General features: G+C 41.8%; 1 protein-coding gene across 4 annotated transcripts in view; it reads left to right on the forward strand.

Moving 5' to 3' along the window:
- The window catches only part of dmd (dystrophin), a 305,560-nt gene that overhangs the window by 124,739 nt on the left and 164,649 nt on the right, over positions 1 to 16,172 (forward strand). For 3 of the 4 annotated variants that reach the window (XM_085348556.1, XM_085348558.1, XM_085348559.1), the window contains 6 exons: positions 5,603 to 5,698; positions 6,768 to 6,866; positions 8,030 to 8,211; positions 9,852 to 10,002; positions 13,110 to 13,229; positions 14,396 to 14,497. In XM_085348556.1, the coding sequence (XP_085204682.1) occupies positions 5,603 to 5,698; positions 6,768 to 6,866; positions 8,030 to 8,211; positions 9,852 to 10,002; positions 13,110 to 13,229; positions 14,396 to 14,497 (750 nt within the window). Of the gene's footprint in view, positions 1 to 1,957; positions 2,087 to 5,602; positions 5,699 to 6,767; positions 6,867 to 8,029; positions 8,212 to 9,851; positions 10,003 to 13,109; positions 13,230 to 14,395; positions 14,498 to 16,172 lie in introns of all 4 variants that reach the window. The other variant, XM_085348560.1, reaches the window with a different exon arrangement.

A 16,172-nucleotide genomic window follows, 5' to 3' on the forward strand; every position in this document is an offset into this window, starting at 1 on the left:
TTGGGTGGTCGCCTTGTAATCGGAAGGTTGCCGGTTCGAGCCCCGGCTTGGACAGTCTTGGTCGTTGTGTCCTTGGGCAAGACACTTCACCCGTTGCCTACTGGTGGTGGTCAGAGGGCCCGGTGGCGCCAGTGTCCGGCAGCCTCGCCTCTGTCAGTGCGCCCCAGGGTGGCTGTGGCTACAATGTAGCTGCCATCACCAGTGTGTGGATGATTGGATGACTGGTTGTGTAAAGCACTTTGGGGTCCTTAGGGACGAGTAAAGCGCTATACAAATACAGGCCGTTTAGTTCAGTTTTATTTATATAGTGCCAAATCACAACAATAGTTGCCTGAAGGCGCTTTATATTGTACGATAAAGACTCTACAATAATACAAGAACAACAGAGAAAACCCCAACAATCACATGACCCCCTATAAGCAAGCTCTTTGGCGTAGGTTGGAAGGAAATCTCCCATCTTCAGCCTCTGCTCCCATTACAGGATTGGGGAGACACTCAAGTTATTCCTTCTGCCACTTGACTCCATCCACAGGCCGTGCTACACTGAAAACAGCAGAGCACCGTCTTCCCCCTCTTCAGTTGTCTGAGCTTGCTTTGAGGTCAACTCAAAGTCTTGTTCCAGGGTCTCACCAAAATCCTTGGAATTCAATCAAAGCTCTGCCGAGGTGGGAAATGAAGTTCTCACGGGCTGGGGCTCTGGTAGATATTCCCAGCGTAACCTCACTATATGTTTGGGTATGCCAGGTCTGTCCAGCATCTTCCCCTGCCACCTGATCCAACTAACCAGCAGATGGTGATCGGTTGACAGATCAGCTCCTCCAAGACGTTTGGCTGCAGATCTGATGACATGATTACAAAATCAATCATGGATTGTGACCTAGGGTCTCCTACTGCCATGTGCAGTGATAAAGACCCTACTTCTTGAACATGGTGTTCGTTATGGCCATCTCTCACCTATAGCAAGTCCAGAGTGGAAGAGAGTCCAAGCCCTCTTCACAGGAAATTGTTTCCAGAGCCTGAGCTTCATGTTGAGGTGAGCCTGATTATATTTAGTCCATATCTCCCAACCTCACACACCAGCTCTGACTCCTTCCCCACCAGGAGTTCCACGTACCACAAGCCAGATTCAGGAACCAGGGATTGGTAGAACCTGGAACTCTGCCTCTGGCCACAGCCCGATCCACTCCGGTAATCCCGTCCCAGGCAGGCTACACTGGACTGTTTTTTTTTTTTAAAGTTGTGCCTTGATTTTTCTGTGAGATTTTGAATTCAGCGCTGAATGAGTTATTATTACTCCCATATGCTAGTGTGCAAAGCAAAGCTATACGAGGCGCAAGGTGGCACAAGTCATTGCTGGACACCATGAAGATTGTTGACGGTTATTTATTGATGTTTTTTAAAAACTGCTGTTTGGTTAAGTTTGGGCGTGGTTAGTTTCAGGGAAAGCTCGTGGCTTGTGTGACGAGATCTTTGTTTTTACACCCGGGGAAAGAAGAACATGACACTAACACAGTAATCTGTAGTGAACCTCCAGGTCTATTACATGCTGTAGAGTGATAATAGCCTGATAAATTCAGTTTTATGTATGGCAGGAGTTAGTAACAGCGGTTTTCCCATGGTGCTTAAACATTACAGAATCGACATGCATTTATTCAAATGACAAGCAAGAGTTACCTTATACCTTGGTTGCTTTACAGAGCTCGCCTGTGGGATTTTGCCCAGTCTGAAGCACAATTACAGTAGTAATAACAACTGTTAATAGCTATTTAATGTGCTAATAACATTCAATAGTGGCTGAATGTGAATACTTCTTTCAGGGCTGCACATTTTCACTAACTTGGTAAAGCAATTATTTAATTTAGCTTTTGGATCTTTCGCTTTCCTTTTTGCATTCTTTTGCCTCTTCCTCTCTTCCTCTCTTGCCTCTGTCTTTTCCTTTCTGTCTGTCCTCTCTCAGATTACAGTGAATGTGGCTCAGGGGCGAGTGCAGAGCCCCTCCCCTCAGCCTCGCTATAAAAGCTATGCCTACACCCAGGCTGCATATGTCCAGTCGCCCGAGCAAAAGAGGAGGCGTTTTACTGATCAGGTCCGTGTCTCACACTAACACTTGATGCCAGTTCCCCATCTGTCTCTGCATGTGTGGTTTTTGTTCTGTCTGCTCCCCAGAACGTGTCCCTTTCTTAAAAATGCTCTTTGTTTTTGTGATGTTTTAAAAATGCATTAAACATGTGAATTTTAGTTTTGAAATTTTAACCCGAAGAAAAACTTGAAGTGTACAGTTTTGCGGTGTGTTTACATCATCACGTTTTCAATGCAAATCACGATTTGAAATGCATTGACTTTTCTAATCAGTGTTAATTTCAATCATTTATAAATCAAGTCATAAGCTATGCTAACTGTGTGTTTGTGTCTTCACTTTAAATCAGTAGTGATACAGCTCGCAGTTCTTTGTCAGTGTGCTGTAGATGAAAGCGGTTGACTTTACTTAACTTTGAAAATGTTGGCAGTCAAGAGGAATATATACAAAACAAGAGAAAGGCGCACAATAGAGAACAAGTTGTAAGGTTCTTAGAAGTAGTGCAAAGTAAAAGGATTAGATTTGAATGGAGTCCCTGTGTGGGCGGCCAGAGTGATGGGGGTTACTCAGACCATGGCTTAGAGTGGTGAGGTGGGTGAGCAGGGGTCTGGTGTGGTGGATCGTTTGTTAACAGGGAGAAGGGCGAGAAGAAGAAGCTGGTTGAGAGTCTGGAGGTGTGGGACCTGATTCACCTGAGGCGCTGACCACAGGGCAGTGGGTCAAACGGGTGGTGGGGTGCAAGGGGTCACCTGTGATGGCCCATTCTAGTCCAGGTTATTTTTCCTCAGGACATGGAGGACGTGCAGTCGCTGCTGGGCGTTCTTTACCTGGGTGTTGGTGTTGTGGGTCCAGGTGAGATCAGCAGAGGTGTTTGGTGCCCAGAAACTGAAGGTGGAGACAGATTCCACCCGCTCTGCATTTATAATCAGAGGGGAACGGACCTGTCTGTGCCTCCTGAAGTCGGTCTGTCTCTCGTCTCCATCGTATAAGGCAGGGGTGGTCTCAAACCGAGCAAACAAAGTGTTGAGCTCTGCTACTTTTATGCTGCTGTTGGGGGTTGGAGGATTGGCCTTTTTGGACACCTGATGGGGGTTGTTGTAGGTGAGGAGGCCCTCTACCCACCTGCTGTAGGCCTCCTTAGCTTGTTTGATGCCCAGGTTGGCTCAGGCAGTGCTGTACAGAGAACTGTGCCTCAGCCTCAGGGACAGGGGGTGGACGAGAAGCAGAGAGAGGTGGTCAGATTGTCCTGGGTGGGGGAGGTGTGTTGCTTTGTAGGCCTGCTCGATGTTACTGTACACATGGACCAGTGTCCTATCCCCCCGGTAAGACACCTCAGTTTCAAACATGCCTTATTAAAGTCCCCAGCAACAGTATAGATGACCTCTGGGCGCTCTCTCTGCTGTTTACTGATAATAAGTTGAAGGCACTTGAGTGCTAAGATAACGTTAGCATAGGGTGGGGCGGGTGGGGGGTGTAAACAATGGTAACTGTAACTGTAAATGGTAATGGTAACTGTGGCTAATGTTAGGTTGTGAGGTAGGCCCTGTAGGACCAGTTTGGTACCTCCTCTGAAGCATCTGGGATTTTTGGATGGAGCCAGGATTCGGTTACAATCAGTAGACAACACTCCCGGACGGTTGTAGTAAATCTCTGATTGAAGCTCCTCCGTTTTGTTTGTGAGGGATCTGGCGTTGGTCAGGACGATGGATAGTTGTTTTCACGACAGAGCACAGACTAAACACAAGGATAAATTACTTATTTGATCTTTCAGCACTCTTGAAGCTTTTATTAGAACAAGCTTGTACTTGGTTTAAAAAATCATCTGAGTGTCAAGTCAAACCCATGTGGATGGAGTTAAGCTATATGTAGCAATTTTCTCATAAATCGTTTAATTCAATGGCTCAACAATACTTGCAGATATTCAGTATTCTTGACACATCTGCTTAACTTGCAGATAAGTAGATGTGTCATGCTGACATACCTACTTAAACTGTTCTATTCAATAATATTTGGAAAGTCAAGGGGAGCTATTTGATTAAATGAGCACATGCTGCTCCTCTTGCTGTAGTGTAAGAACTAAAGGCCCATAAGTGCACAAGTAGAATGAAATCATGTTTTTTGGCGTACAAGTATAAAAATAAAAAAGGCTGGTTCGTTGTTGTATAGAGTTTCGTCTTTATCTTTGGTTGTTACAACAATTCAGAGACTTTGCTGATGCAGCTTTTTTGAACATTAGACAGAGTCAGCTAAACCGAATCAAACCCACGACTGAACTCAGAAATAGACGTCTAAAGCTTCCTCTTCTTATTGTTTTCATCTTGTGTGAAAATAAATCAATTGTCACATGAGCTTTACATCTAGTAGGTGAACCTACAAGCATATTTATTGTGAGGTGACATCAAGAGGCTGTTCAAGCTATCAACAACTATAATTTTATAGACAATAGAAAACGCAATTTTTCTACTGACGTTTTTGCATCTTGAGAAAAAGAAAAACAAAGCTACAAAACATTTCATACTGATTTTGACAGTTCAATCTTTAACCCAACTGTGAGTATTTGATCTTTTTTCACCCCCTTTTGTTGTTTTTGGGGATGGACTAATAATAAATGTAAAACTTAAAATATGAAGCAGTTTCTAAACATAGTTCCAAAGTATGTTACAGAACACAAAAAAGTAAAAACAGCTAAAGCAACGATAATTAAAAACAGAAAAGAAAGAAAACTTGGGCAAACAGTGTATAACTATCATAGGTAGGATCAACCAATATAAGAAATTTATCAATTAGTTAATAATAGAAAATAAAAAAGTCAGAAACGAGATTGTGTAGGGTTTACTACAGAAGAGGATTAGGCCCACTAGAAAAAGAAAGTGGGCCCAGAATTCCTCTTCCGTAGCGTACCCTTACACCCTTACACCCTTACACCCTTACACTTTTACCCTACACTCCTTTTATTTGTTTATGTTAGATAGGCTAAACATTTATGCGTCTACCGTCACACAGATCCAAGCAAAATAGACATTAAGAGACGGCAGCATTGACTGTGGTTGGCAGTTATTGAATCATCTTATGACCTTATTACCAGAGAGAAGAATGAAGTGAGAGAAACAGCACTGAGATGAGATAAAAAGAGAGAATTATTGGTGTCTAGATCAGAAGTGAGCGCACAGAGAGAGATAAGGGGAGAGAGAGGACGAGTTAAGTTTGGAGAAAGTTTAAAACTGCTTGTCATCATCATCATCATTAATATCTGACACTCAGAGGCTTCTCCTTATCTCTCTTTATCGCCTCTGTTTCCCACATTTCTTTCACATGTTGCCTTTAATATTTTCTACTCGTCCCGATCCCTCCCTGCTCACCCCTCTGATTTTTGACATTCTGCTTGTTTTATCATCTCTGTCTGTCCTCTTTTCACCTCGACTTCTTAACCCTGGTGCCCTCCATTCTTCTGTTTCTCCTCACGTCATCTCCACCATCGGACTCTGTCTCTGCCTGTTATCTCTAACCTGTTGCTGCCTTGTTTAGTTGCTGGATCCCAGCCAAGAGGAGCTGCAGCAGCGTCTCAGTCCTCTGCCTGCAGGAACCACCAGCCTGGAAAGCTACCAGGCTGCACTGGAGGAGGTAAGACAATGTGGTGATGATAAAGGACTCATATCTACTTTATAAAACATTTAATGTACAGAAGCAAATATTGTGTGTGCGTGGGTGTGTCTGTGTGTGAGTCACCACCTTCCTGCATGCGACATCTCTCAGTGTATAAGAAACGTGTGGTTTCTTCGATGGCACACTGTCGCCGGGCAGTGCATTTTAAATGCAGACTGTTCCTACAAACATTTGTGGAAGAATGAGTTGCTTTCAGGAAATCAGTGACTTTCATTGCGGTACCATGATAGGATGCCACCTGTTCTCTACTAAATTTTCCAGTGGATGCTGAGGTACATAGTCCAGAGAGGTCGCCAACTTTCTGCAGAGTTGATTGCTACAGATCTCCATACTTCATGTGGCTTTCAGATTAGCTAAAGAATAGTGCGTAGAGATCTTTACGGAGCTGTATTCAAGCATTATATCACCAAGCCCAATGCAAAGTGTCAGATGGAGTAGTATAAAGCACGGTGGACAGTGGAAACGTGTTTTCTGGAGTGACAAATCCTACTTCTCTGTATTGCAATCCAACACATGAGACAGATGAGGTTTGGTGGATGCCAGGAGAACGGTTCTTGTCTAACTGCATCGTGCCAAGTTTGGTGGGAGATTATGGACTCGGCGCCCTATTTTCAGTGAAAGACACTGTGGACAGTTTCATGCTCTCAACTTTGTGGCAAGGATTTCCTGTTCCAACATGACTGCTCACCAGTGCACAAAGCAAGGTCCATAAAGACATGTGCCAGTGAGTGTAGAAGAACTTGTATGTACAGAGTTCTGATTTCAACCCAATAGTGCAGATAGATCAATCGGACAAATGATGTTTAAAAATGAGGTTTTCGGGCAGGAGGAAAAGAGGAAGACCCGAGAGAAAGTTCATGCATGTAGTGAAAGAGTAAATGCAGAGGGTTGGTGTGATGGAAGAAGATGATCTGATATAGCAACCCCTAGAGGGAGAAAATGAAAGATAAAGAAGAAGAAAAAAGCTTTATTTTAGAAAAAAAAAGAAAGTATGCTATTGTTATGTTAATTAAATGTAACTTTTAAGGTCTTGACATGGCTTCTGTCCGCTGAAGATGGTCTCCAGGGCCAGGCTCCTATCTCCAACCATGTGGAGGAGGTTAAGGAGCAGTTTCACACACACGAGGTAGGACTAGTGAAATCCTACTGGATTGTGGTTTTTAAATTAAATAAAGGTATTGTATTATTTTTTAAGATTCAACACTTATTTTCAGGATTCCCACAGCTGACCAGTGAATTTTTTAGAGTTAATAGAATTTTAAATTCTTTTGTCAGAATAGTTTAGGGTGACCAAAAAATAGGACACGGTCATGAAGAGCTTTAATAATACTGTTTGTTTAAAGAAAACTTTGGCATATTTAAACAACACCTTCTCTGTGCTGTTAGTGAATGGTGAAATAGAAAACATGTCATATGGGCATTTGAATAGTTTATATAGTTTAGGACACTAGACAAACTAAAGTACAGCTGGTAATAAAATGTTTGCACTGTCTTACGTTTCTAAAGGGATTTTATGTTTTCACACATTTGCGTACAGCTGGATCTTTGGAACTGTATAATTAAAGGTGAAATGCCCAAATAACACTGAGCTATTATTCCATGTGCACAGGATTAGAAAACTTTTTTCTTTTAAAGGACTCTCATATTTGTGTCACAGCAGCTGAAAATGTATTGATTATCACTGATCCTCTATATTTTCCGATGTCATCAATCCATAGAATATCCAATAGCTAAAAAAATAATTTTACAGTTTCACAAAATAAGATGTGAAGGGGGACGTTAAAAATCTACAGTATCAACGTCACATTTTGCCTGTGAAATGTGATCAAAGAGCAGAAATATGAAAAGGGTTTAAGCCACAGTCAGAATAAACAGTTGCAGTTATGTCAGTTAAATCTGTGAGATATGGATATCTTACTGTAATAAAACTTTATGCATGGAAAAGTTTTTAAATCTGTTGTTTGTAAGCATTTTATATCTGGTATGGAAACAGCTGGTCTCCTGCAGTAGCTGTTTGCAATGGGCAGCTGTTTTTAGCTTTAACTGTAAGCGATGCATTAACTGTACTGAATGGGAGCTTCTAGGACTTTGATGCACTCACTTACTCTGACCATTCTGCCTTCTGATATCCTGGAAGGATCACATTGCAGTTAAGTGTTCAATAAAAATAGATGAAGCTGTAGGCGCCATAGTAATATGAGGTACCCCCTCACCTTTGTAGGATTAAAAAATAGTTGAATTACTGTGAATATGCATGTGCAATTCTTCCATCTGTTTCTTTAATAACAGGGGTATATGGTGGAGCTGACAACACACCAGAGCAGTGTAGGACGAGTCCTCCGGGCCGGTGCTGCCCTGCTGGGGGAAGGAAACCTGAGTGAAGAGGAGGATTCTGAAGTCAGAGAGCAAATGAACCTTCTCAACTCCCGGTGGGAGCACCTAAGAGTCGCTAGCATGGAGCGACAGAGCAGGTACATACATTAAACAAGCATCAGTACAATTAACAATATTAAAACTCACATCTATCTTATTGATCTTGTTTTGACAGAAGCCTGGTCATGTGATATTTTGAAAGTATTTTCTTAGAAGATACATCTTTAAGTCATTTTCCATCAGTTAAAGTTAGTTAAAGCAACATGATGAGTAGTCTCCACTGAGACTATTTTTAATGGGTCTAAAAAGGTTTCTTGTTTGCATTGGTGATTATCAGAGATCGCATCAGTGAGAGCTTTGATAATCACCAATACAGTTTAACATTGATTGTGACTTTATGAAATTCTATTCACTTCTCAAAATCTTGCATCTTTGCTGAAAGCGGCTCGAAGACTGTAAAACCCTTTTCAGCACCACCAGTATTATCAGGCGTGATATACAGCTGTGATCAGAACTTTACACTCATCATGGACACGAATGTCAATCCCCAATGTAATTTCTTTGATTTTGTTCAGCTGTGTTTTCCAGGGTGGAATCATTGTAATGTGTACATATTTGGGTGCACAAGTTTTCTTTATTTATCTTTATTTTCTGTAATCCACACAGGGTTAAAATTAGTATGCAGGTTCAAATATATGCATAGACTGCCACTAATATTTGGCCAAACATGCCTTAGCAAGGTGCACTTAATGATTGTCATCGAGAGGCTTCTGGCATAATTGTGTCTGTATATTTGTGGACACTTCTTAAAAATAGATTTAATTTAAACTGGTTAGTTTCTTGGCCGGGATCAGGCTTTTAAGCATACTCCACAATTTTTTCAGTAGGGTTGAGGTCAGGGCTTTGAGAAGAACATTCCAGAAGCTTAATTTTCCTTTTCAAAACCAATTCTGATGTGTATTTGGCATCATCGTCCTGTTGGAAGCTCTTGAAGTAGAGCAGGTCACCTACTAATTGGAAGCTTGGTGGTTCAATTCCTGGCTCTCCCAGTCTGCTTGCCAAATATCCTTAAGCAAGATACTAAGCACAAGTTGCTCTCAAATACATCCATTGAAGTGTGAATGTTAGATAGAAAGCTCTTTGATAGAAGAAAGAAGTCCATTTGATTTTGGGTGAAGTTGGAGAAAGTCCTTGTTCCATCCACTCTCTGCAATGTTCCACTAAACTCTTGCAGCAAACCAACCCTAGTGGAAAGCCTCACCTTTACACCTCCAAACATAAATTTCCATGACACTCATGCCCATGATAAGTGTATGTAATTTGACCTAATACAGTTCTCAAAAAGACTGCTTTACCACTCTTCACATTTAAAAAATGTTTTAATAACACATCTAACAACTAATGTCATCCCACTAACACCACACCACTAAGACAAGATACTAAGTGTCAGTCAAGTAAATCAGCTCTAATCGCTAGTGCCTGAGGTTTAAACCCTTCGGTCTCTGTGGATGGTAGCATGATCCACCAGTGTTAGTTTAGCACTGTCAGGTTAACACTGCCACCACGCCACACCTCCTTAGTCCAAAGACATGTATGTTAGCTTAACTGATGATTTCAATGTGGCTGTGTGGAAGTGAGATAGATGAACACTTGGCAACAAGTAAGACTAGAAAATAGCTATGTAAATACCTGCTGTGGTTTCAAAATAAGACATTACTGAATTGCATCTCACTCCCAGACTCCATGAAGTTCTGATGGACCTGCAGCATGAGCAGCTGCAGCAACTCACAGACTGGTTGGATGTGACAGAAGCACGTATTAAGAAGATGGGGGCTCAGGCACTGGGACCTGACCTGGAGGACATCAAGCGCCGAGTAGAAGAACACAAGGTGGGCGTGTACTAGGCTGATCCTTGTTTTTGAAAGATTGCTTTACTAATCCAGCCATGTTGTTCCCTTTTTCCTTATAATGTTACACAACAAGTTGTCATTCGCAGTTAAAGTGATTAAAACATTCCTTACAGTCTTGCCATTAAGCTTTTGATTTCAAAAAGAATTTAAAAAAGGGTGGCTCCAATCCAGCGTCTACAGATCTTAGTTTAAAATAAAACTTTGTAGATAATCAAAATCAAACTTGCTGATTACACAATCGTCTTTAAAGTGTGTCGGCATATTTAGGGAAACCTCCCTGAATGTATCAGGGATATAGACTCATGCACATTCGCTTTTTGTCTCCCTGGTCATGCCCTGTGTCTGTCTCGTCTCTCTGTGTCCTGTCTCTGTGATTATTTGTTTTCCCTGTCTGGTCTAGTGAATACATCTTTAGTCCTGCTCCCAGTATTTATCTGTTTCATCCTTTTGTCTCCTCAGTCAGTCGTGTCTCCATGTCTGTTTATGTCCGCTCCCTCTGTCAAGTTCACGTGTCTTATCTGGCTCTCAGCGTGTGCATTACATACTGTTTTATTTTGATAGTCCTCTGTCTCATGTGGGTCATGTTCAGTTGTGCTTCCTGTGTCTTGTCTGTCAGATTCTGTTCAGCTGTGCTGTGGCAGGTGTGTCCACTCTGCTCGAATCTCCTCCTATGTACATATTATCTTCATCTCCCTCGCTTCTTTGTTGCATCTTTCCTCATGGTGTGTGAACATCTGTCCATCTGTTTACCCATCAATCTGTTCCTACCCAGCTCCGTTGTTGTTTTTGTTGCCTGAACATGAACATTGAAAACATTTGCATTCATCTTGCTAAATTTAATTACCCCACTGCCTTACTGCATTACCAGCACTGGAACCATAAAACTCACAAAAAGAGTTGTTGCCATATCTACTAAAAGTTAGATTTTTGAAACACATGGCCTAATTTTAGTCATTCATAAGGTAAAGAAATATAAAATCTCTATAATAAAGTTATTCCAGAGCTGGAATGACCTGTGTGTACACATTAACCACTCTTTTGAAGTCTATGAGGAATAATCTTCTGTGTGAATCATACAGCAGTAAGAGTGTGTTTTTTCATACATTTCCTTTACTTAATTTATGTTGAAGCCTCTCATTTCCACTCCTTGTAGCTTATGAGGACAGCAGTAAATCCATAGCAGAACCTTCATGGAGAATCATGGCCTCATACTTGGAGGTACTAACTTTTATCCCTGCCGCTTCACACCTGGCTGCAAAATGGCCTGGTGGAAGCTGGAGATCACTGAAGCCAAGAGGTGACCAGAAAAAGCAAAAACCCTGCAGTGATCTTGAGCCCACTGAATCACCAGGGGTGGGCATTCTCAGTCCACGAGGCCGGTGTCCTGCAGGTTTTAGATCTCACCTTGGGTCAACACATCTGAATCACATGATTAGTTCGCTACCAGGCCTCTGGAGAACTTCAGGACATGTTGAGGAGCTAATTTAGCCATTTAAATCAGCTGTGTTGGTTCGAGGACACATCTAAAACCTGCAGGGACACCGGCCCTCCTGGACTGAGATTGCCCACCTCTGTCCTAGACCGAGTGGTTTCAATAAACTACCACGAAGATAGAAAAATAGAGGAATCATGTTACCTTCACCCAGACTAGGTTATAGGGACTCCACCCTAAAGTCAGACCAGGGGACGGGCATTTGGTGAAGTAGTGCCTGAAGTAAGAGGAAGAGGTCAACGTAGTCATGATCCAAGACGTCAGCTGACGTCAGAAGAGGGAGGTAGTGCTCTGCACACATGGACTGGAGTGTGATGACCTCTACTGGGGACATAGTGAGGTGGCTGTTGGAACATTTGAAGATCTCCTCAATCCCAGGGTCACACCTTCCATATAGGAAGCAGAATGTGGAGATGAGGGAGACAACTCACCCATTATAAGGTCAAAGGCCACTGAGACAGTTTAAAAAAACTACTTGATAGTACTTCTCCTTGGGAAGAGGAGATTCACCCTGAGTTCCTTAACCTGTTCAACCACAATGCCCCCTGTACTGGGGGAAGAGGAGGAGCTGTGCTGGTTTGTGCTTCCACAGAAAAGTCAGCAAAACGCTCACAAATCCATATCCATGACCACCAAACACAGCTAAAACATCAAACATCTAAACAGCAGGTAAAAAAGATCCTGCAAAAAGGTGTAAACACGAAGTACGGATTCCCCCGTTCACCCAACAGCATGTGCACAGACAGCGTCTCTGCTGAAAGCACAGATCTACAGATTTCAAAACTGCAAGTTTGGCCTTCGTTTGCTGGTCCAGTAAATTTTGTTTAGAGCGTGACAAAATTACACTTCGCATTTTGCTATATGCTATATAGAGGTTAGGGGTTATATGTTACTTTGACACAATGGTATCTGCTGTGATGTTTACTTTGTTGTGATGTTTATTTTGATACCAAGGTGGTTTACACAGAGTTTGTAATCATTCCTTTTTGGCGCGTCATTTTCAAGCATACAGACCCTGAAATGTAAAAGTTCAGGGTCTGGATGTTATGGGGCTGTCTTGGTTGAGCAACATCTCTGCAACACTTTGTGAAAGTCAAGATTGATAAACTGGGGTGGTGGTTTCAAGTAAGCAACTCAAGTGTGTGCTCCACCACACACAAGGTGGTGTACTACATATCAAACAATTATTCGGTCGTTGTGTGATTGAACTTTCTGAAAGACTTCCTGCTTTAATTCAAGACAGTTTCTAAAAAATGTACATTGCCTGGCAATTACAGCCATCCTGCACATGATCGGTTTTGCTAGCATTTGACTGAATTTGAGCTGCAAGTGTAGCTGTGCACACTTCAGAATCCATTCCACTACTATCAGCTCTCACATCATCTCTGAACATTTCCACTCACAGACTTACAGGCCCATCCCCTAAAATTGCTCCAACATGTTTGGCAGCATGTGGTATCTTCATGATTTCTCTCCAGTCCGTAGTTTTCTCTTCACATTATTCTTTTGCAGGTTAATCTTGAATTTAATCTGTGATTAAACCATCAGCATTTTGGGAATTCCTTATACTGATGGGTGCCAATGTGTGCTAAAGCTCCTGCAGGAGGACCTGGAACTTGAGCAGGTGAGGGTGAACTCTCTGACCCACATGGTGGTGGTGGTAGATGAGAACAGTGGAGACAGCACCACTGCTGCCTTGGAGAACAAACTTCAGGCAAGTACACACACACACACACACACACACACACACACACACACAGCACATATTTTTGCTGATCACACAGATTAGCAAGAGATTTTATTGACGGGCTAATTTTCTGTCTAAATGTTTTTTGAGTTCTCTTTTTGTCTCCAGCAAAACGTGGGCTTTTTGTTTCTAATGGAAAATACATTGAGCTTGTTTTGTCTTTGCAGTTGTGCAGTAATTAGCTGCAGTAAGACATTGTTGCTGTATGTGTGTTTATCTTAACTTTTTGCTAAATTAATTTACTTGTCATCATCACACAAACTCCAGTTCTTTGTCTTTGTGATTAATTATCCATCCTTCTCTTAGCCTTTGATGTGTACTTGTTTGTTCCCACTGTTAACTCACAAAATCTGCAATAATTAAAGTAGAATTCCTAATGCTCCAGAAAAATTGAGGGAAACACAAGTGCTACAAACTGCAGTTTGACTGGTTAGCCTAAGGTTAGCCCCAAAATTGAGTCAAGCCCTTCAAGGGTAATGTGTTAAAATGTTATGCCATCTATAATTTGGAGAGACCATGAAACTTATTTTTCATCACTTGAAAAAGAAACAAGAGAACGGAAAATTAATCCGCTGGCAATAACGAGAGTCGGTTTTCTATGGTTTGGACAAAAATCTGATGGTAGAAACAGACTGACTGTGGGCACATCCATGAGAGCTGGTAAAAGCAAGAAGGATTACAGATAAAGAGAAAATCAAATCTGGAGCCCATTGTAACATATTTTATTTATGGATGAGATAAGCACAACAGTGCAAACTACAGCTTGAATCAGAGGTAAAGGCTGCTGTGAACCAAAGAAAATTAGGACACTTACATAAAAGGATGCATTAAAAACGTCCTTCACAAAACACAAATTTGAGAGGTGATCGATAACATAGTAGGCTGCATTGTATAAAAGGCATGATGACCTGAAAATGAAGCGCTGGCAAACCAACCTCACATAATGGTGTTTGACAAAGAGCAGAAAACTGCAGATTCCAGGTGTAACATCAGAGGTCTCTGTCCAGAAGAGGGTAAACCTCAGGAATAGTTTCTCCAACTCTAAGGACTCAAAAGCTTGAGGATACACATATCACGCTCTAGGGGACTGAGTGGGATCTATATGGGTGTCTGTGTTTATTTCGTTTGTGCAGGTGCTTGGTGACCGCTGGGCAGCGATTTGTAGATGGACAGAAGAACGCTGGATTGTGCTGCAGGAGACTCTGCTGAAATGGCAGCACTTCACCAATGAACAGGTATGACTGTCTAAGGTAGGATCACAGATAAGATTGCTGATGTATTGAGAAACCCGAATGTGTCTATGCATGTGAGGGTTCTTCACCTGTCTAGAACAGATTGGATAAATGCTTCTCGTATACACTTATTGTCTACATTTTATCTATATATGTTCAACTTGCTCATTAACACAAATGCACAGATCAGGCATAATATTATGAATAAGTGATGAACCATGATTATCTCTTCGGAAAGAATTTTGAAAAAGTGTGTAAGTGTACGGATTTAAACGACCAAACTGTGATGGCTTGACTGGTTCAGAGTATCTCTAAAACTGCAGAGACATAGAAGCCAGGAGAATAAATCGGCTGTTCTCCACTGAACAATCTGAGGTGTACTCTCAGTAGCAGGCAAACAATAAATGACCAGCCCACCAAGGGTGAAGACAGAGAAGGATGCAGCACATAAGAAAATGCTCATTGGCTACCTCCCCTAACCTCGCCTAGTAACCATCACAGTGGAATAAATCCAAGAAAGAGTCTCACGCATGAAGAGTTGGACAACACCAGGCTCTGACATGATTCACAGTTACTAGCTAAACAAGCTGACAGCACTCTAGCTGCTAATGAATGACCTGCACATGGAATGGCTAACCAAAGATTAGACTGATCCCCAGATTCCCAGAAGAGGCTGGTCCCAACCAATAACCTGCCTCAGCGCCACGTGGAAGCTCCTGTCAGGCATCATGGCTAAGATGGACAGACATATGGCTCAACACATGAGTGGGTCACACAAAGGAATTGTCAGAAATACCAGCTACTGTTAGATACAGTCACTCAAGACCAGAGATGGGCAGTAACGCGTTACTGTAATCCGATTACTTTTTTCAAGTAACGAGTAAAGTAAGGGATTACTATTGCAAAAACGGTAATTAGATTACTGTTACTTTCCCGTAGGAACGCTGCATTACTGCGTTACTAAAACCGTGATTTTTTGCGAGAATGTCTCACGACAGTGACGTAAGCGAGTGCGCCGTTAGTGACAACAGCTGTGTGCAGATCAACAATGGATCACATATCGAGTGCAGAGAGAGTATGAGCGTGCAGCGTTTAAAGCGTGGAAGTACTGACCTTACTTTGAGTTTAGCGTCCGCTGTGCGTGGGAAGAAAACTTCTTTTTACAACGAAAAAACCCCTAAACTTCCGAGCAAGCACCGAGTAGCTACGAGGTAATGGGAAACTCACAGAGAAACTCCTTCCACTGACCGCTGCGGCACACCTGCACCAGGACAAACCTCCGCCTGCCCCACTCCTGATTTATTTTCTGCTGTGTTTTACTTGCATCTATTTGAAAGACTGAGTGTAAACACAAAAAATATTTTATTTTATGTGCTGGAATGTGCAGAAAATAGGTTTAAATGTTAAACTAATTTATTCAAGTCAGAGAATGTCGCATATAATTAAATGTTTGCTTGATGCATAAAGTTAAAAGATTAAAACTAATAAAACAAGTTTTAAAAAGAGACTTTTCCATTTGATTATATTTTGTATGATGGATTATGCAGAAAAAGTAGAATTGGGCTGAAAGATCTATCGCTTTATCACCTCTTCAGGTTGTAAATCGTGAAACAACTAAGTAACTAAGTAATTAATTATTTTTGAAAATAAGTAATCAGTAAAGTAACGGGATTACTTT

The sequence above is a fragment of the Diplotaxodon limnothrissa genome, linkage group LG23 (assembly GCF_057381915.1).
Source record: "Diplotaxodon limnothrissa isolate DT_005_m linkage group LG23, D_limnothrissa_male_GT1.1, whole genome shotgun sequence".
In the NCBI taxonomy this organism is placed as follows: Eukaryota; Metazoa; Chordata; class Actinopteri; order Cichliformes; family Cichlidae; genus Diplotaxodon; species Diplotaxodon limnothrissa.